Below are 21183 nucleotides of genomic sequence, written 5' to 3' on the forward strand. Positions count from 1 at the left end.
CAGGGTCACAGAACTAGTCAGAGGCAGAATCAGAATTTGAACCTAGGTAGTTTGGAGTTCCTGCTTTTAACTACGCTTCAAAACGCCGAATGGTTGGCGGCACGAGTATCCGGTTCCTCTATGAGCATAAAAATAAGTTTATCCGCTTAAAATACTGGGGAGATTGAAAAAATAAACACATTTTGTTTCAGCTAGTGGTGGTTGTAACACTGTTAGTTACAAGTCGGCAATATTGTCAATTCTTGTCAACTTCTCAAGCCTACCAGATTTCACCTTCAGCCTGCAATAACCCCACCTCACCATCTCAAAGTTTCCTCCCCTCCCTCCTCTCCTCTTACGCCCGTTTATTCCAGCGTTTCTCCACTGAAAATGATACAATCTCTGCCTCTGCATCTTTCTACTGGCTAAATCTCAACTTCTTCATCTGTAAAATAACAATAATACCCGTCCAGTCTATCCCGCTAGAACTGAAGAAAGGGTGAAATGTGAAAGCCCTCTACTGATATTAATTTCTATCCTTGACCGTTGTTTTCGTGTCCTTTTCTTCCCTACACTTCATGATAAAAGAAACAGACTTTCCCGTTCAGAAACTCGCCTCCTTAAACTCACTTGCTTCTCCTAGCCAGCTCCGCAGGTGCCAACCTCGCTTTGAGCTTGCGCACTAGCGACGGCGGTAGCCTTGGCTTTCCCACCTTCAGCCGCCGAGCTTTGATGACGTAAATTTCCTGCGCGTCCGAGCGAGCCGAGACGCGTGAAGAGGACCAAGTTCAGTTTTCCCGGCGGATTCCGGTGCTAGTGTGTCCTGTGCTCCTACAGCATGAAGGAGACGCCACTTTCAAACTGCGAGCGCCGTTTCCTACTCCGCGCCATCGAAGAGAAGAAGGTAAATGGCCCCGGGGAACTTCGCGGTGCGTGGATGCTCTGGTCGCCCGGCCGCTCCTAGTCTTCCGGCTTAGACGCGCAGAGCTGGCCTTCACAGGCCCAGGGAGCCCCTGGAATGAACCGCCGGTGCGTTCCCCCAATCCCTAAGGCTCTCCCCGCCCCCTCCAGTTCAGTTGAAGGCTGGAGTTACCCCAGCGACTATTAGTGCCGGGGCACGTAGTTTCCACTCTCCTATGGGGAGTGGTTAGTATCCCACGTTTCTCCCAAATGTTTAGCCGTGGCATAAAGTAGCTGCTCAGTAAATATTTGTTGAAATAATAAACGAACGAATGTTGTGCTTACAGCGGCTGGATGGCAGACAAACCTATGATTATAGGAACATCAAGATCACGTTTGGAACAGATTATGGATGCTGTATTGTGGAACTTGGGAAAACAAGGTAACAAAGGATTCAAATTATTTAAAAGCGCAATAGGGAGAAGTTTAAAAGAACCTTATTGTTTGTTGTTTACAAAGCAGCTAAGAAGTGTGGACAGACTTCTTTGTTTCGTTGCCAAGATAAATATATTTTCTTTAATGCAAGAGTTTTTGGGTTTTATAGTTACATTTAAATTTTTAATCATATATTTAAAAAAAATTTTTTTTAATGTTTTTCAATTTTGAGAGACAGACAGAATGTGAGCGGGGGAGGGGCAGAGAGAGGGGGAGAGAGAATCAGAAGCAGGCTCCAGGTTCTGAGCTGTCAGCACAAAGCCCTATACGGGGCTGGAACTCAGGAACTGTGAGATCATGACCTGAGCTGAAGTCAGACACTTAACCGACTGAGCCACCCAGGCACCCAGTCATATTTTTTGTCACATGAGTGTCACATGGTTTTCTGATCTTTTCAAGTCATATATACAGCCAGCAGTAATTGCCCTGAGTTTGTAGTCCTACTTTTCTCATTTTCCTGACACGAGAATTAGGTTTTTAATACTCGTTTGGAAGCTGTGAGGATATTGGTCAGATGTTAGCCAGATATGCCATATGAAAACTAAGAAATCTCAAGTTTTCATGCCATCTTGTTCAACAGATATTTGTTTTAGAAAAGAGAAGTAAAGATCATTGATCAAAAAATAAAGTGTATATATATATATAGTAATAAGATGTTTTTTCTTGTTATTTTTGGGGGTATGCCAATATGTGTTTATTTTCTGTATATACTCTATTATCTTTATACATAATTTCAACTTCTAATAACATACTGAGTATGTTATCACTCAGAGTAAGATTTAAACTTGGTATCTGTTTTAGGTTTTATTGTTAATTGGAAAGGAGATATATTTAGTTAACAGATTTGTACTTTATCTTTGCAGAGTTCTTGGACAGGTTTCCTGTGAACTTGTTTCTCCAAAACTCAATAGGGCAACAGAAGGTATTCTTTTTTTTAACCTTGAACTCTCTCAGATGGCTGCCCCAGCTTTTGAACCTGGCAGGTATTTAAATCTTCTTTTAAAGCTGCTTTAGCCAGATGAGAACCTAACAGCAAGCTGTTGTTTTAATACCTGGTGTTATATTTCATGACTTTATCCCATTCCTATTTTCATAGGCAGTCAGATCTCTTGGTGAAGTTGAATAGACTCTTGGAAAGATGTCTAAGAAATTCGAAGTGTATAGACACTGAATCTCTCTGTGTTGTTGCTGGTGAAAAGGTGGGGAATATGCCCAAAATTATTAATCTTAGTTGAGTATTGTTGATTCATGGATTCCTGTATCTATACTCTTATTCTCAGCTTCTGTTAATTTAGTTTTATACTGATTCACTTCACTTCAAATGTCCCTGAGTGCTACCCATAGAACTTCATATCATCTCTCTGAAGGGACAATAAACATTGGTGAAAGCATCAACTTGGATGTGTGTAAAAATGTCTTATTCAAAGAACTTGTGGTTTTTCATATATTCTGATTTATTTTCTTATGTTCTTTAAGTGACTTGATAGAAGCAGGTAATGTGTTCCTTTTTCATGAATGAAGAACTGAAGAACAGATTAAATCCTTTTGTATAGGTTTATTGACATAAAGGGTTACTTACATAGGGGGGCAGTGGTAGGTGGACACTGGAACTAATACTCTCAATAAATTGTGCTGCATAATGATTTTAGAACTTTATTCTTGATTAGGGTATTTTGACTATCTTTTTGACTATCTTTGAATAGGATTCTTCCTATTTGGATTACTTGTAGTGTTATTAAAATATTAAATATTTTTGACAACATTAAAATATTGTCAAGAAAACCTAAGAGTTTGAGGTTTTAAAGTTAGGAGACACAGTAAAAACATTTAGGCTTGGGGGGTGGAGAAATCTTAGTTTTAATTGTATAGTGGTTCTATTTATTTAGAGTATATATTTTACTGTTGTCAGATGACTCAGAAAAGTGAACAATTGGTACGTCAGATGTTGGCTAGGCTTAACATTTTTTAAGTATTTTTTTATTGACAGGAGTAACTGCATGTTTTAACAGCAAGAGAAAAATTTGCACACAATGTTACTTTTCCTTATATATAGCCACTGGTTGTGATCAGTTAGGATTTATTTTTGTTTTAAATTCACATTCAGGTTTGGCAGATACGTGTGGACCTACATTTATTAAATCACGATGGGAATATTATTGATGCTGCCAGCATTGCTGCAATTGTAGCCTTGTGTCACTTCCGAAGACCTGATGTCTCTGTCCAAGGAGATGAAGTAACACTGGTAAGCTTCCATGATTTGAGCTAGGTTTATTCCTGTCATTGAATGAATATCCTTGAGGTGCAGGCAACTTATTAGTGAATTGTTACTATAGATGGTAATTAGGGATGTCCTAAAATTGATAAGGCCCAAATGATATATGGTCGAAATTGTCCTTGAAATCTCTTAAATCTCTTGTATTAAAGTGTCAATAAAAGCACACCCTATCTTCGTTTCTAGAATAAAACCAGATGACTTTTTCTTGGGATTGATGAAGTAGTTGGCTTAGGGACCATGTGTGTGAAAAACCCATGATTCTCAGCACACTGAGACACTTGTGCTTGTTACTCTGGCAAAAGTCCTTCAGAAACAACTGGAAGGCTTATTAAAACATATGCTAAGCTCTACCCTCAGAAAATGGGAGGGGTAGGATCTACAAATTTGTACTTCTAACAAAGGTCCCAAGTGATACTAATGCTGCCAGTGTAAGGGCCACATTTTGAAAACTGTTAACTTTTACTATTTCCGTTGCCTTTCTCTTTTTTGCTCGATATGTCAACTTCAGTCTCTATGAATTCATGCTGGAATGATAAAGGTACACTGTGGATAGTTTGAGTCTTGAAGTTATGAAAGTAAATATCACATGCATAAATTTCTGAGCAGTCATTCATGTGCTGCTTTTAGGCATTAGACTAAAGGAGACTCTTTAAAGATTTAGAAGTAGAGACAAAGGTTTCTCAACAATAGAGACATGTTCCCTGAGATAAGGGAATTGGTATAAGAAAGTAAAATAGAAAGATTAAAAAGTACTGTAGAGTTATTGCTGGTGGTAAAGTAGAATGGAACAGCCACATTGGAAAAGATTGGCAGTTTCTTAAAAACAAGTGTCAACCTGTACAGCCCAGCAATTCCATACCTAGGAATCTACTCAGGAGGAATGATAATACGTTTTTAGTAAAAGACTTTCATGTGAATGTTCATGGTAGTGTTATTCGTAATAGCCCCAAATCAGAAACAATCCAAATGTTTATCCACTGATAAGTCAAAAAACAAAATGCGGTGTCCATGCAGTATCCATACAGTGGAATACGATTCAGTAAAAAGAACCGGACTGTTGATACGTACTACAAGATGGATGAAACATGCTAACTTCAGAGGAAACTGATGTAAAAGACAAAATTACTTGATTCCACCTAAATGGAAAGCTTGGAGCTGGGAGTAGGAGTGAGAAGTGACTGCAGACAGGCTCAAGGAGATTTGGGAGGTAATGGATAGGTTAAAAAACTGGACTGTGGTGATGTTACATAACTATAAGTTTACTACAAAGTGAGTAGATATATACTTAAAATGAGTGGATTTTATGGTATTTATACCTCAGTAAGTTTTTTTTGTTTTGTTTTTGCATAAAGTTTTAAGGAACGAGTGGCAAAGTCAAACATAATTGTAAAAGAGTTATTTAAGTACTAAGGATTAAAGGGATTTCATTTTTTATTTTAATATTTGATGTGCCAGATATTTTTTATATGTTTATCATTTAGTGACTAATTATTAAACTTCTGTTTCCAAACAGTACACACCTGAAGAGCGTGATCCTGTACCACTGAGCATCCACCACATGCCCATTTGTGTCAGTTTTGCTTTCTTCCAGCAAGGGTAAGTCTCATTCTTATCGTGGACTGAAATTATAAATGCAGCTAGGACTTTTCTGTCTGTTCAAATGTGCTATGGACAAATGAACAAATACCTCCTCTAATATTAAAGCACCTTGTAGGTTTTTTTTTTTCTTCTTTGTAAGGGCATTAGTTGACAAAGAGCCTTTTCAATAGAATTGACAACACTTTTCATAGGATACTTAAAAATTTACTGCAGGATGGTGGTGCTAGAGATGTACAGGTGTTAGGAGAGTTGTGTGCTAGGCTGTAAGTAGGGAAAATGGGGTGAGAATTACTGTGGATTAATGGAAGACAGAGGACTTTGGAGCATGTTAGAGGAGCATATTAGATGGAGTGGTTATAGCAGCAAGTCATAGGGGGAATGGTTCACAAATGGGGGAAAAAAAATCTAGTTTTCTTCATTTCTCTAGTAGTTTCTTCACAACTCACTGCTAATTCTTCCTACAACAGAAAAACTGGAGTTGTAGGTCCATGTAATGGTACCTTTAAATGAAAGCTTGAGCCTTTTATCTCTTCAGAAACAAAGGGAGATATAAGTAAGGTATTTGAATAATTTTATGAATAAAACTAGAGAAAAGCTTTCAACTTTTACTCATTGTAGTGTAGAATTTCATTAGCGGGAAAATAGACTGTCCAGTAGAAATACAACATGAGCTGTATATCTAATTTTAAATTTTCCAGTAGCCACATTAAAAGTAAAAGGAAACAGGGTTGCCTGGGTAGCTTAGTCGGTTAAGTGTCCGACTTTGGCTCAGGTTGTGATCTTGCCGTTAGTGAGTTCGAGCCCTGCATCAGGCTCTGTGCTGACAACTCAGAGCTTGGAGCCTGCTTCAGATTTTGTGTCTCCCTCCCTCTCAGTTCTCCACCTGCCGCCCGCCCCCCCACTTGCACTCAGTCTGTCTTTCTCTCAAAAATAAACATTAAAAAAAAAGAAGAAACAGATAAATTTTTTATATATATTTTACTTATATCGAAAATATTAATATATAATATCTTAAAAATTATTCGTGAGATGTTTTACATTCTTTTAGCTCTACTAAGTCTTTGAAATCCAGTATTTTTCACTCATGTACATCTCAATTTGGACTAGCTGCATTTCAAAGGCTCAATAGCCACATGTCACTAGAGACCAACATTACACAGTGAGGAAATAGTATTTTTTTAAAGAGACATTAGCAGAACCTGGAAAAATTTCAGAGTATAGGATACCAGGGAGCCTTTAAAATTAACCAAATTAATGTTATCTAAGTTTTTATTAATGAGCCACAAGTCATTTCATCAAAGTGATAGCATTAGGTTTAGAATATATATTATTTAAATAAAACCAATATGAACTTAAGTGGTTTTACTCTAATAGTTACTGATACTCACTTACCATTCATTTTGTCCATTAAAAAGTAGAATTCTCATCTCATTTCATTAAAGTGACTCAAATCCACGGGCTCAGACCTTCACTGTGTTAAACTTTATTAATGCTATCTTTTAAAAATGTTCATTATCTTAAAATTGACAGGCATTCAGCCTCAGATTTGCTTAGGTCTATTTAACATTCATTTCAGTACATATTTATTGGTGGATCCCAATGAACGAGAAGAACGTGTAATGGATGGCTTGCTGGTGATTGCCATGAACAAGCATCGAGAGATTTGTACTATCCAATCCAGTGGTGGGATAATGCTGCTGAAGGATCAAGTTAGTGCTTTGATTAATGTTTTCTTAATAGGTCTTGGGGCACCTGGGTGGCTCAGTCGGTTAAGCATCCGACTCTTGATTTCGGCTCAGGTCATGGTCTTGTGGTTCATGAGCCTGCTTGGATTCTCTCTTCCTCTCTCTCTTTGTCCCTCCCCCACTCTCCATCTCTTTCTCTCTCTCAAAATAAATAGACTTAAAAATTAAAAAAAAAAAAAAAAAAAAAAGAACAGTTCTCTTCTTTTTAGAAGCTTTTTCTTGTTTAACTAAAATCCATCAAGGATGTTTTCAATGTTTGATTCTAGGGTATGTTAGAATCTGGTTTCAATATTATCATTATGTTCCTTTGGTGGCTGCAAGGGATCCTCCTTTCTTCCTTCCTGCTCCATTTATGGCCGTCCAGAGTCTAGCCCTTCTATGCAGAGGAACACTTTTTTCCTTCCAGTGAGGAAAGAGATTCATATCCCTATTCAAAAAAAAAGTGTCCAAAAAGTAGAAATTAGGTAAAAAAGATAGTTTTACTCTCAGAAGTTGGGTACAATAAGCAGTAGTTCTCAAATACAGCTACATATCAGATTCACATGGAGGCTTTTAGAAGATAGATCAACATATAGCATATAGCACAGGTGGGGCAGAGGCTGCTTTAGTTGGAATTCCAGTTATGCCGTATACTAACTGATCTTTTACAAATGATTTAATATCTTTGTGCCTTGGCTCCGTTATCTGTAAAATAGGGAATATTGACACCTTGTTAAAAAAGAATGTAGTAAGTACACATAGATATATTGCACTGTGTAACATTTCTTAAGTATGCTGTAAATGTTAGTTTCTATTACCATTATTAAGACCATTACCAGATCCCTATTTCCAGAGATTCTAATCCATTAGGTCCCTGAGGTCTTGGAATCTCTGCTTTATAGAAGTTTCCCTGGGGACACTGTAGCCATGACTTGAACTAGTGCTTTGTGGATCACTCACTCACACAGCAAGGTAGTTAGTGCATCCCTGAGTATATAATATATGTCTGTGGCCTTTTCAGTGGTATCTTTTACACTGTCAGGGAAGTTTTTGGTCTGTTTTCTTAATATGATAATCCTTCAGATATTTTAAAACAATGCTCACATTTTGCATTAATTTGTGTTTACATTGTATTTTCATATTTGAAAAGGTCAGGCTTATAAAGGTAGAAAAACTGTTCTCATATGCATAGTTTTGTTAGAGAAAGCTATGTAGTTTGGTGTCTTTAAATAACAGAATTCACTTTTATAAATAGGTATTGAGATGTAGTAAAATAGCTGGTGTGAAAGTATTGGAAATTACAGAGCTAATACAGAAGGCTTTGGAGAATGACCAGAAAGTTAGGTAAGTTTAATTTTTTTAGAACTAAACGTTCTAATCTGTTATTTTTAATAGATTTTTCCATTAATGACTTTTCTTGCACAAGGGTAACCATGTAATTTTCATACTCCATCGTCCATTATTTGTTAATCTAATTTGAATATACATACTACTTAATATGTTTTGAAAGTTGATGGAACTGTTATATTGTATTCCAATTTAAACATAATCTGTATTGAGAAGCCACAGAATATTTTTCTATAAAAAAATGAACACTTTTTTCAGAAAAAAGAATCTAGTAGCCCAAATTAACAGAAGGAACACAAACTGGGGTTGGTTACCATCTCTGTTTCCTACTGTGTGACATTAAGCAAGATCTATAACTTATCACTTCAGTATTCTATAATATGGGAGGTAATACCTATTTGGTTAATACCTATTGGTAGAACTGGTTTGAAGATTCGATAACAATATACTTTTAAGCACTTAGCATTTGCCTGGCACATGGTTCAGTAAATGGTAATTATAGTAACTTTTTTATTTCTATTGATAAGCATAATAAATTGGTGAGGTTAAGTTAGTCAAATAGCTTTTTTCTAATTTTTCTCCTCCATCAAAAGGATAAAATGGTTAACTTTTCCCTTCCTGTTTTCTCTTCCCTCTCTCATTCCCCCCTTTTCACTTCTCTTCACCCCCAAATACAAAAAAAACAAAACAAAAAACACCCACACAGGAAAGAAGGTGGCAAGTTTGGCTTTGCGGAGTCTATAGCAAGCCAAAGAATCACAGCATTTAAAATGGAAAAGGCCCCTATTGATACCTCTGATGTGGAAGAGAAAGCAGAAGAAATTATTGCGGAAGCTGAACCTCCTTCAGAAGTGTATCTTTATTGGGTGGTTTTTTCAGGAACAGAATTCATGTCATTTTTGGCGTCATTAGGTATATGGGAAGGTGTGCATACTGAAGTTTGTTTTCTGAAACACTGCTTTGTTAGAGAAAGCATTTAAGATACAAGATAGTGATTAGTTATATTAAGTCCTTGGTGTAACATCCACCTCTTTAGCTATCCTACAAAAACAAGAAATAATCTATCTTAACGAATTCGCACCATTTTATTTTCCTTTGGAAAATGTTTTTCATTTATTTTGAGAGACAGAGGAAGCAGATGAGGAGCGAGAGAGAGAATCCCAAGCAGGCTCCACACTGTCAGCACAGACCCCTATATGGGGCTTGAACTCATGAACCAAGATTATGACCTGAGCCGAAGAGTCGGACACTTAACTGAGTCACCCAGGTGCACCTGGAAAATTGTTCTTTAATCTCAATGGCATGGTCAAGCATTTTATATACTATAAACATTGTTCTTGGAAATTATTTATTCATCCAATTGCCAAATTTATTACTACAACTGTTAAAAGCCAGTATGTCTTGTTGTTTCTCACCATTGTTTCCATAAAATCTTATGTGAGTTACATGTTTTTTTCTTTATTGGTCAGCCGTCCCGTAGCGTAACTATTAGTAAAATTTTTACATACAAACTTGAGGAACACTTCAGTCTTGAAACCTTCATTCTCATCTTTTTTAACACTGCATCAAGTAGCAGTAAAGTTTTCTTAACTTGTTACGTGTTTCTAAACCTGTGCTTTGGACTCCTGGAACTGCCCAAATTGGAGAGGGAATAGAAAACTCCTGGGGTGACCTTGAAGACTCTGAGAAGGAAGAGGATGATGGTGGCAGTGATGAAGCTATCATTCTTGATAGTATAAAAATGGACACTAGAGAAGTCTCCAATATTGGAAGTCAAGGTAGGTAACACTTTATTTACGGCTTTTATGTAATACATGTGAATCTTCCTATTGTAGGGATCTTATTTTTGTATTGGCAGTTCTTTTTTTAAAGGGGCTAAATATTTTGTGATTTAAATTTCAGTTAAGCTGTTGATGCTAAACTATATTACTCCAGTTCTTTCCTAAAACAATGTGCTTATCTTTGTGGAGTAGTGGTATTTTGGTATGTAGTGGCATTTTTAATAATTTTTTTCTTTTGTATGTATATCTGAGCCAGTTTTAAAGGGAGGCTTTTCTTAAAGATTTCATTACTACATGCTGTTTTTCCTTTGTAGTTTCTAGACTCAAACATAAAAAGCCCATATCGTAACGTTAGAGTAGTACTTTCCAAATAGAACTTTCTTTAATGTTAGGAATGTTCTATATATACACTGTTCAATAAATATAATAGCCACTAGCCACATGCAGATACTGAGCATTTGAACTGTGGTTTGTGACACAAGAATTTTAAATTTTAATTTTAGTTAAAATTAAATAGCCGTATATGGCTATTGTATCAGAGTGGTATTAGAACATACAAAACTCTAGAATTACCTGGAATACTGTAGAACTGAAGAAAATTGTTTTTAACCTGTGGTTGTTTTTACTGTTAGGAAAGCCAGTTTCTTGCTTGGCCCATAATAATCGCAAAATTTTTTTTTCTTAATGTAGTAAAACCAAATCATACAAGTTTGGATGTAGGAAGTAGGCTGGCAGAGAACTAAAGGGTGCATTTACTAAATCTGGCTGAAAAAAATAGTGAAGGGGATACTGTTTATGTATATAATATGCATAGCTGCCTACTGTCAAGGAATGAAATTATTGCCTATAAACATTGCTAAGAGCCTGCTAGGGTTTTTATAAGGAAAAAAAAAATCCCCATTGATTGGGACCCTTAGGTATTTACTGTATTTTTACACCAAGATAAGCTGCTTGAATGCAGGGACTGTGAATGAATAGTTAGAATTTCCTGTCATTGCATATAGATCAGCCACGCTTTTAAATGCTACATAGAATTGTAGGTTTGACAATAACTAGGTTGGCCTAATCATTCCCTTATTGATAAATGTTACCACTTTCTGCTACAGTGCTCCAGTAGCAGTAGGCATCCTTGCATATGCCTCTTTATATATTTGTGAAATATTTTTCTAAGATTAATAAGGTTAATGCTAAACACTCAGTTGCTGCTTTGAAGAATAGTATTTTCAACTGAATAATCAAAGTGGACCTAAGATAATTGGGAGGATAAAGCAGGTAAAGCCTTTCTGAAGCCTTTCTCCTTGTGGAAGACAAGGAGAAACTAACTGAAAACTCAAAGACTTGATATGCCAACTGGGAAAAGGGTTAATTCACATTTTATATATATCGTTCATTAACTAAGGCTTAGGAGAAAAACTGGTCAAAGATAAAGAATACAAATGGCCAGTAACATATTTCATAGGCAACCCTAGTAGTAACAAAGGAAATAAATTCAAGGCAAAAGGGGATGTTTTCTGACTACTGTATTAGGCAATATTAAAAATGTCACCATTGGCAAGTGTGAATAGGAAGATGGATTCTTCATATACTTATTTCTCGGGGTATAAATTGGAACAGTATTTTTGCAGAATTTGGCAAAATATCTTTTAGAATGTGTATGCCTTTTGACCCAATAATTCTGCTTCTAGGTATTTTCCTTCCAGTATTGTTTCTAATAGAAAGTTATATAGATTTTTTTCTCCTCTTATGACATGTATGAAATGTAATTATATTGAACACATATAATTGTCCCGTAATTACAGAATTTTTAGGAAATAAAGTAATGTTATTTTTCAGAGCTCCAAGGAATTACTTAAGGAAAAGAACCAAGTAGTTCTGTAAGCCTCCACTCAGAGTAGCTTGGGATATTTGTACAGAAATAGAATGTTAGAACTGCTGACCTAAACCCATGTGGAAAATTTCCAAGAGATTATTTATATTGTTTCCTTAACATTTTCTTAAGATGCCCCCATAGTACTCTCAGACAGTGAAGAGGAAGAAATGATCATTTTAGAACCAGACAAGAATCCAAAGAAAATAAGGTAACAAGTTTCTGATTTATTTCAAGTGTATACACATACTCAAGACTTTTCTGGTTTTATTCTCATCTTATCCTACTATAAACAGACACCCCCTTTTTAATTTGAAATCCAGCTGTTCTTTCTGTGGTTTCTTCAAACTGAGATTTAAAAACATTAGGACCTAATTCTATAAAACTGGATTACTTTTAAAGTAATACTGCATTTTATTCTCATAGTTGGCAAGTGTTCTATATTCTACTGGAAGAAATAAGGCCTCCTATTTTGGTAATCCAAAATTAACGAGCAAAATATTATGAGTGTGGCAAACCACCCATGGTATCAGCTTGTAGTGCTAATACTGTTAGTAAACTGTTAATTTATTTTATTCACAGAACACAAACCATCAGTGCAAAACAAGAAAAAGCACCAAGTAAAAAGCCAGTGAAAAAGAGAAAAAAGAAGAGAGCTGCTAATTGAAGCTCACATAGTTGTATATTTGTGTATATAACTATTAAAAGGATATTTATTCAGTGCTAATAACTTTGGGTATTTTTCTCTTCACAAATCCATTATAAAATCTAGTCAATTCCATAATAGTTTTTTACATTATGCTTTAAAATAAACCTTTTGGACAACTTAACATTAACAGGTTTTAAATAACTGTCACTTCAGTAAAGTGTAAAAGTTGATGAGGAATGAAAAAGCATTTTCATAGTGTGTACAAAGAGCTGAAAGATTCTCAGGATCATCACAACAGATAAATAAGCACAGATTTATTCCAGATATGCTTGGATTATGCGCAAGTCACCAAATTGATCCAGTGGCTTAGGAAAATGGATGCTCAAACTTTTATCCATTTTCCTACACAAGAGAAGCCTTCCCAGTCCCCTTCTATAGTAAATGAAATTAATTTTTCTGAGTGATACCGTAGTCAAATCAAATTTGACTTACAAAACCAAATTTTCTAAATCCATTTATTCTTATTCTTATTGTGCTGACAGCTGGCATCATTAATACTTTAAACCACTTAAAATTAGCCAAATATCTCAGTTACATGTACAAAAGATATACAAATTAAAACCATTTAAAAAGTAATAGATACCATAATTTGTACTTGACCCTAACTTCTGTATTCAGAAATGATTGTAAAGATTAAAACCTTAGAAAAAACTGTACACCATATACTTGGAGTGATTTACATCTTAGAAAGCAAAGGCAGTCTTTCACTGTTACACATTTAGTGTCTCTGGTGGGTTGAGGAGAGAAACACCATGATACCTGGAAATAGGGAAAAAAAAAAAACAACTGTAAATATTCATTGGGTAAAGGGGCTCATGGAATGATACATATACTAGGAACTCAAAAATCCTGTTTGTATGCTGATTGAGTTAATGGTTATACAATCATTGTCTGGTTCACAAAACATGCACGCATACCCGTTCCTCTCCCCTCTTTTCCCTCAAAATGCAGGACAGAAAGGGTAACTACAGCATACTCAGAACACCTGGCCTGCTAAGAGAACAGTTTCTTAGGGAGGCTGTGTCTGTTTTGTGAATCCTTTGATAAAGTTAAAATGTCAGGTGTCCCAGAATCATGCAATAGCCTGGAAAAGCAAGCTTCTTTAGTATCATGTTAATTCTTACTTTGAACTTTTATACTTTTCCCTTATTGACTGTTGTGCGTGCTGTGGTGCTCTGAGGTAGGTCTGGTGAAGGTCCATGAGGCAAGGCTTAAGACTTTCCAAGGTATATCCAGTCTTTTGAACTAAAGATTCAGGCTGCAGAGAAGTGGGTAGAGAAGCACTGAGTTTTGTTTTTAGGAACAGACACCAAACATAATGAGTTAGTAGTTGGCATTAAGCTGGAGTTTCGTTAAATTTCAGGGCCAACACCTCCAGCTAAGAAATCTAGTTTTCTCAAGTCATTATTCCATCTTTTATGCTGACTTTGGTCAATTTTTACTACTTTCCCTGCCAGCAGCAGGTCTTATGGCCTGATCCTTTAAGCACACCTTTCAAATCCAAGTAATAACTAAGCTTTCTACCTAACAAACATACATTACTAAATAGGTAAGACACTTTAAACAGTGCAGATTTTTTGAAGTTTTTCCAGGTTAGTACCTCTAGACCACCATCTCTTGTATAGGACAATTATCTGACTTAACTGACACAACTATTTAAGTTGCAAGGCAGAAGTGTGAAGACATCGAAATACATACCCAGCTTTGTCCTGTGACTGTGTAGAGTGCTAAATGAAACGCTGCTGCAGCAATAACTGATGGCAAATACTTTAGGTATGGGTCAGCATCTATCAAACTTAATTCTCCCAAAAACTGCAATGAAAATGTAAATATACTTTATGATCACAAGAGCTCTAGAATTCAAACCTCAAATCCTTGCCTTCTGTCCTAATATTTTCCTGTTTTTAAGACTGGCTCTATGGCAACCATAGGAAAAAAAAATTGTCACAGCCCTTATCCATTATCTTAGTGTTTTGCTCCATCTTCATCCTGTATTTTTTCCTCTTTTAATAATTTTTAAAACTCTTCTGGCTTCCATTTCCCAAGACTCAATCCTCATTCCACTACTCCTAGTTACTTTCGAATTCATGTTACCTTTCACCAATGGTAGGTTCTCTTTATACTATAGCATTAACTTGTCCCCTAAATACTAAATCCCTTGACCAAAGCTATGTAATTAAACTGTGTGACCTAAGAATCTTCATTCAACAAAATGAAAAGAACTTACCATTGCTAAACTTTCAACTTTGCAGTTGGCAGACTGCTGATGCAGAAAGTATTGGGTAAGAAATTGATTTACTGTTGGTGCAGCTAGGTCAAAAGCAAGCACTTTCAAAACTAGATGCTCCATTCTCAGGACTTGTTTCTTGGTATAGGTATCATCTGTAATGTACACAAACTCTGCTACTTCTGGGGGGTATATTTCTTCAAACTTTCTACAATGAAAAAAGTTTTAAGTAATCAGTCTTTCCAAAAGAGAAGCAAGCTGTTTATCTAATTCTGAAATCGCTTTAGCAGAATACATGGAATGAGTCCCAAACCTACACTCCACCAGTTGCCTGTTTCCACTGATTTTGACCATTACCAGCAGAGACTAGATAGATGCTAACTGAAAGACCCAAATCAATACAGGACTCGTGGGACATCTGTCCCAATGCAGTCAAATAAGAGGCCTAAGAGTTCCCAAGATGGTAACAATGCCAGAGTTCAAGTAAATGAAAATTTAGGAAATTCTTAGAAAAATAAACATTTTTAGTTTTTAAATCTAATTTCCATGTCTTAAGAAGACATGATTTTATGCCAGAAAGCACTTTTTGATGGAAGGAACCACACTTTTTTAAATTTGGTAATCTAGTCCAAGTGTATTAAAAAGTAGCCAGTCGGGGCGCCTGGGTGGCTTGGTCGGTTAAGCATCCGACTTCAGCTCAGGTCATGATCTCACAGTCCATGAGTTCGAGCCCCGCATCGGGCTCTGTGCTGACAGCTCAGAGCCTGGAGCCTGTTTCGGATTCTGTGTCTCCCTCTCTCTCTGCTCCTCCCCTGCTCGTGCTCTATCTCTCTCTCTCTCAAAATAAATAAACATTAAAAAAAAAAAAAAAAAAAAAGTAGCCAGTCTCCATCTTTAAGGTACCCTGGAATCTAGATCTGGGAAAATTAATATCCTAAACTAGTTTCCACACTGTTTCATGCTGCTACCCCTAAAGTAGCTTCCAACTCTGCCTTGTGTATATTAAAATGTCAGTGTTAAAAATCACAACCTCTTCCTTACACAGAAAGGTACCAATCACTTAATCCAACAAACCAAGTTGGACTTACGAGGCTAACAGCATAGCAGCAGTGCCCACAAGCTGAAGTTTTCCTCTCAACACAGACATCGATGAAAGGAACCTATCAATGTAGTTCACAGCCAAATGCAGGGTCTCATTCTGTAGTTTATATTCTTCTCCTACTTCAACTAACCAGTCCACAAGGATAGCCCTCATACTGTTAGTGATGTCTGGCTGTTTCTTCATGTAACCCACTTTAGGCTTACATTTAACCTGTTGAGACAGTTACTTAGTATAATATTAAAATTACAATTAGATTATTCTACCATTAACAAAGATGCCACATACCAGAAACATCAGTATAACATTAGACTAATTCACCACCAGTTAAGGAACTTAAAAACATCCTCTCAGTTTCATTTTGCCACAATGAGTAAAACCGTATAAAAATTGGATTCAGAGAGCTGTTACCTCCATTTCCCTAAGGTATGTGTGAATGTCCTCATGGTAGTCTGGGACTTCATTGACACTCATTGGCTTTTCATCGTCTAATACAATTGATATGTCCATAGTATGTGGTGACTCTGGGAAAATACAGAAGTTATGATTAAGTTCATTGTTTAATTTTCTAATTAATAGCCAAAACTGCCCTTGTAAGGAGTCCCATATGAAAGCATTTATTTCATCCAACTAAAAAGGGCTGTTCATGAAAAAGTACAAAGAATAGTTCACTGTGGTTTTAGTACCCCCTCTCCACTTGGTTTTAATCAATAAGAAAAAATACTAATAGGCCACTAAAAGGAAAATGAGTTTGAAAATCAAGTACTATGTTAATATTCATATTCCATGAGAAATAAGAGCAGATGGCACAGTGATTCTGTTAGGACTGAGTTAAAATCCAAAACAGTCTGGAGATAGTATGTAGTATTTATCCTGAGAGTTTGCAGACCCCAAAGTCTGACATATTCAAAGTACAATCTAGGCACTAACTAAGAAGCAGTGCTTCTATGAGTGTATGAATGAGAAAATGAGGTTTGTTACAAGCAGTTCAAACAAATTAACACTACAATCAACAAGTGATTCATGTCTGTAACTTTAAATTATCTTTTAAGGCATTAATTATTCTTTTCACTTCAGGGTTCGCTTTGAGGTTAAAATTTGTGGCAAACTTTAAATAAAAATACAAACTTTACTTTATTTCCAAAAGATTTTCCTGCGATTTCTAGACCACTTCTCACAGTAGAACTAGAGACTAAACTTAATGAGTTGCCCAGTGACTCAGCAGACCTATGGTAAAGAAGTTGCATAAACTGTTGGCAGAGCTGTCTTTATAGCAGCTACTTTTATTTTTATGTGGTTAAGTGCAAAGCCATGGTTCAATGCTTGACTTACAGTAGAATAATGTCCCTCTCTGGTATCAGACTGGATTTACAGAAACAAAATTTTAAAGCTATAACAGACGGGTGCCTGGGTGGGTCAGTTAGTTAAGCATCCGACTTCAGTTCAGGTTACAATATCACCATTCGTTCAAGCCCTGCATCAGGCTCTGTGCTGACAGCTCAGAGCCTGAGGCTGCTTCGGAGTCTCCCCCTCTCTGCCCCTTCCCTGCTCACGCTGTCTCTCTCTCTCTCAAAAATAAATGTTACCTTAAAGCTGTAAGAGATGTTAGATATCACAATATTGAAAGCTGCATCCTTTTCAAATACTCTGAGTGGTATGTACAAAGTGAGTCTTATGAATACAACTGAAATCTATTCGTTCATAAATGTGCTAAGGATCAAGTAAGAAAATGTCTTAAAGTACAAAATAGCATTAATGCAGCCTATTTTTTAGTTAAAGAAAAAGATTATTATTATTATTTTTTATTTTAGAGTGTGGGAGTGAGCTGGGGAGAGGGACAGAAAGGATCTCAAGCAGGCTCCGTGCTCAGCAGGGAGCCCGGTGTGGGACTTGATCCCACAACCCTGGGATCATGGCCTGAGCCGAAATCAAGGGTCAAAAGTTCAATCCAGTGAGCCACCAGGCTCCCCCAGTGTATTTAATAATTACGATTACATTGATTTGATACAGATGTTCTTTAAAACTTACCAAAACTACCATCCATTGGATAATCCAGAGGTACCAGTGGTTTTCTTGGTCCAGATAAAGTAATGGCTGAATTAAAAGCCAGGACATTTTCATGTTCTGTTTTTTTAGATTCAGCTGGCCTCTTTTGAGTCTCTTCTTCTGCTTCATCCACATGAATGGTAAATGCAGGCTGTTTACTGTTTGCTTTCCAGGGAGGAACAGTGACATGCTCATCATTTATAGGAAGATCCTTAAGAGGTGCAACCTAAAAAGAAATAAATATTTGGCTTTGAGCCTGTTGAATGGAGTTTTGGTTTCTTCCCCTTATGGGTCTCAGTGTCTGCTTTTTACTCCCAAATACTCAGGAAATTAAACTGGGGCAAAGTCCATGCGGTAAAGTTTGAGTGGCTGAAGAAAGGGATGTTTAAATTCGTTACAGGCATTCCTACATAAGTTATAAAAAGAGTCACACTAAGTGGAAGATACAAAACTAATCAAGGCCATAAGATGGGTGGAGGGGCAGGCTGAGAAATGACAAGTTTAGGAGAGCCGGCAAAGAGGTGTCGGTTCACTACTTTCGCCCAAGGGTGGAGCAACCGAGCAAATCCGGCAAAATGGCGGAATTTACTAAAAGCAAAGTATTTTTTATACCCTTTCTTAAAGTTGAGGTAATCTTAACCATATGGAGAGGGGAAGGAGGTCCAGATACTAGGGCAGGGCCTGGGGTTTAAAGCGGCGAGAAAAGCGCGGACACACGTAGGACTTGATTAGGGTTTGGTTTGACTCCCATTATCTATAGAAAAACATCCCCAATAAACAGCAGACAGGCAACATAACACAGCTGGCGAAGAGAGCAATGGGGGAGAAGCTATTAAGTGGCATCCCACACGCCAGAAAACTAGGGACCAAGGTGACTCAAGACCCAGGACTCCCTTTAAAAAAGCTCGGAAGATGCTTTCTTGCCACGCTCCTCGGCCTGCTAAACCTCGTGCAAAACTCCCGCTCGGCCCACCCTCCTGCAGATACCGCTCATCTCTTTACCCGTCGTGTCTTGGGCCTCTGCTGCGGTGCTGGAACGCGCGGATTCCCAGCCTTGAGTACGGCCAGCCCGGCACGAGTGCGGGGCTGCTGGGCGGGCGCCACCTTCTCAGGGTTGATGTTCTCCTGGTCCTCTTGGAGCTCCGTATGCTGCAATGTTAGCAGCGCCGAGCCCGCCTCGCGGGACGCAGGCCCCGGCGCGGAGCTGCCCAACATCACTGCTCCCGGGGTCGCGGCGGAATCAGCCTGGGGCGCCTAGCGGCGTGTACTCCGTCCCGCCGACCCCAACAAGAAACGCTCCCGCCGTAGCAATCCGCCGCAGCCCGGGCCAGCCTGCCCGCTTGAGATCACGGAGTTCCAAGTAAGCTGAGAAAGGCGTAGGCAGGAACTGCCGGGCGTGGAGGGCTAAAGACGCCCCCGAGATGTCGCGAGCAGCCCGCCGGAGCGGCGGCTGTTCATGCAGTTCAAGTATCCCGCGACTATTGAAATGAGCCAATGGAAAGGGCCGACGCCCGTGACGTCACTCTAGGCGACACAGTCGCAGGCGAATGAAGGCGGCCGCGAAGGCCACGCAGCAGAGGGGGAGAAACGCCGAACGGCGGCGGGAGGGAAAACGCCTGCGCCGAGCGAAGAGGCGGGTCCCGAGTTTCTGGTGACTTTAAACTGGGCCACTAGGTGATCCCTGGGCTCTGGGCTAGGGCTGCCTCTTGGATAAACTGAGTTAAACTTAAGCAGTTATTAGTGAGCCACCCCAGTCGTTAGCTGTGGAACCTTCAGTTAGCCTGCCTGGTTTCCCAAGGTCTAAAATCTGACCCAGCCACTTACTGGCCTGGTAGTCGTGGACCAGTTATTTAATGTCTCTGATCCTCAGTTTTCTTATCTATTAATTGGGAGTAATGTCTACATGTCATACGGCTCTCATGATTATATAATGAGCATAAATCATTTACCCGCTGCTAACGTAATAACTGACATTCAAGTGGTAGACTATAATATCTTACCATTTAGGTGTTTCTTCAGTCATGCTTTTTAATTTATCTAATGAAGATGCAATTAAGTAAGGTGCCACTTTGAACTACAGTTGATATCTATATAATAAATACATATATATATGATACGCATCATATATACATATGATACATCATATATGATACATATATATGATACATCATATATATAACATATATATAAAAAAATAGTAATGTACTACAAGAAATTCAACTAGACAGTCACTGATTTTGATGAATATTTTGCCAAGCTGTGGCAGCCAACAAAAAGCACCAGTGAAATTCTAGTGACCTAGATATAATTATTTGTTCCATTTAGAAATGAAGGTTAAATATAATAAAAATATGACCTCATTAAAAGAAAACTCTCAGTGATATGTGACTTTAACAAATTTTCAAATTTAATATACAAGGCTTGCATATAATAAATATAATGGTATATGATTAAGAAGCATTACTGTTTTCTGACAAATTCATGAATGTGCCCTTCTTGAAAACATAAAGAATAGCTTATTTCCATTATAATCTTTATGCCATTTTAAAACAACCTTTAAATACAATATTTCCCTGAATATGACAAAATGTAAATTAAGATTAATGAATAAAACTTCTGTATTCTGTAACCTTAAAGTCATATTTCCCTCCATATATGATAAAAAGGTAATCAGTGGATCCTAGTACAGGAAAATCTAAGAAGCCATCACTATTTCTGCACTATTCACATATAGGACATTTGTACAGCTCTACTGGTTACAGGACATCAAATTAAGATCCCTTCAATCTGTGCAAGCTCTGCTCATTTCCCTGGCCACTATTTATAGCACTGGGGCAACTCAAGCATTTCACAAACTGAGCATGGGTCATAAAAACATTACCTAGCAAAAGTGAAATCAGTTGCAAATCAATCTCAACTCCTAGAAAAAATAATTGGTAAGTTACTTCCACTAGTTAACAACGTATACAGTAACCAGGACACAAGCCAGGCAACAGAACTTGAAATCTGATCCCAGTTTTACAAATAACAGCATGTCCTCTTTATCACTTAACCTCACAGAGAATTGGTCTTCTTATAGACTTGACAAAATAATATGTATTGTGAAGATCAGATGAAGTAATGTATGTAAAGACA

At 37.5% G+C, this 21183-nt stretch overlaps 2 protein-coding genes across 3 annotated transcripts; one reads left to right on the forward strand and one right to left on the reverse strand.

Moving 5' to 3' along the window:
• The first annotated feature begins 710 nt into the window (after positions 1–710).
• Positions 711–12697, forward strand: EXOSC9 (exosome component 9). 2 transcript variants are annotated; one of them, XM_060654260.3, is made up of 12 exons: positions 714–883; positions 1227–1321; positions 2238–2357; positions 2471–2573; positions 3479–3616; positions 5163–5245; positions 6825–6957; positions 8228–8316; positions 9026–9172; positions 9919–10097; positions 12100–12178; positions 12550–12697. In XM_060654260.3, the coding sequence occupies exons 1-12, from the start codon at positions 818–820 to the stop codon at positions 12632–12634; spliced, it is 1317 nt and encodes a 438-aa protein (XP_060510243.1). In that variant the 5' UTR covers positions 714–817; the 3' UTR covers positions 12635–12697. The 2 variants fall into 2 exon arrangements, with proteins under 2 accessions (XP_078301914.1, XP_060510243.1); XM_078445788.2 differs by lacking the exons at positions 12100–12178; positions 12550–12697 and having other exon boundaries at positions 711–883; positions 9893–10089.
• Positions 12175–20112, reverse strand: CCNA2 (cyclin A2). Its single transcript, XM_060654261.3, has 8 exons — positions 19051–20112; positions 18031–18274; positions 16414–16526; positions 15992–16215; positions 14904–15111; positions 14375–14488; positions 13801–13934; positions 12175–13435 (listed from the first exon to the last, which is right to left on the reverse strand). The coding sequence occupies exons 1-8, from the start codon at positions 19261–19263 to the stop codon at positions 13387–13389; spliced, it is 1299 nt and encodes a 432-aa protein (XP_060510244.1). The 5' UTR covers positions 19264–20112; the 3' UTR covers positions 12175–13386.
• Between the last annotated feature and the right edge of the window lie 1071 nt (positions 20113–21183).

Source organism: Panthera onca, chromosome B1, assembly GCF_046562875.1.
Source record: "Panthera onca isolate mPanOnc1 chromosome B1, mPanOnc1 haplotype 2, whole genome shotgun sequence".
Classification (NCBI taxonomy): domain Eukaryota; kingdom Metazoa; phylum Chordata; class Mammalia; order Carnivora; family Felidae; genus Panthera; species Panthera onca.

Coding starts and splice junctions, on each gene's coding strand:
- EXOSC9 (XM_060654260.3), top strand. CDS start 818: ATGAAGGAGACGCCACTTTCAAACTGCGAGCGCCGTTTCCTACTCCGC. Junction 884..1,226: donor GCGCCATCGAAGAGAAGAAG/GTAAATGGCCCC, acceptor TTGTGCTTACAG/CGGCTGGATGGCAGACAAAC. Junction 1,322..2,237: donor GTGGAACTTGGGAAAACAAG/GTAACAAAGGAT, acceptor TTATCTTTGCAG/AGTTCTTGGACAGGTTTCCT.
- CCNA2 (XM_060654261.3), bottom strand. CDS start 19,263: ATGTTGGGCAGCTCCGCGCCGGGGCCTGCGTCCCGCGAGGCGGGCTCG. Junction 15,112..15,991: donor GCTGCTATGCTGTTAGCCTC/GTAAGTCCAACT, acceptor TTTTCATTGTAG/AAAGTTTGAAGAAATATACC. Junction 14,489..14,903: donor AAGTTGAAAGTTTAGCAATG/GTAAGTTCTTTT, acceptor TTTTCATTGCAG/TTTTTGGGAGAATTAAGTTT.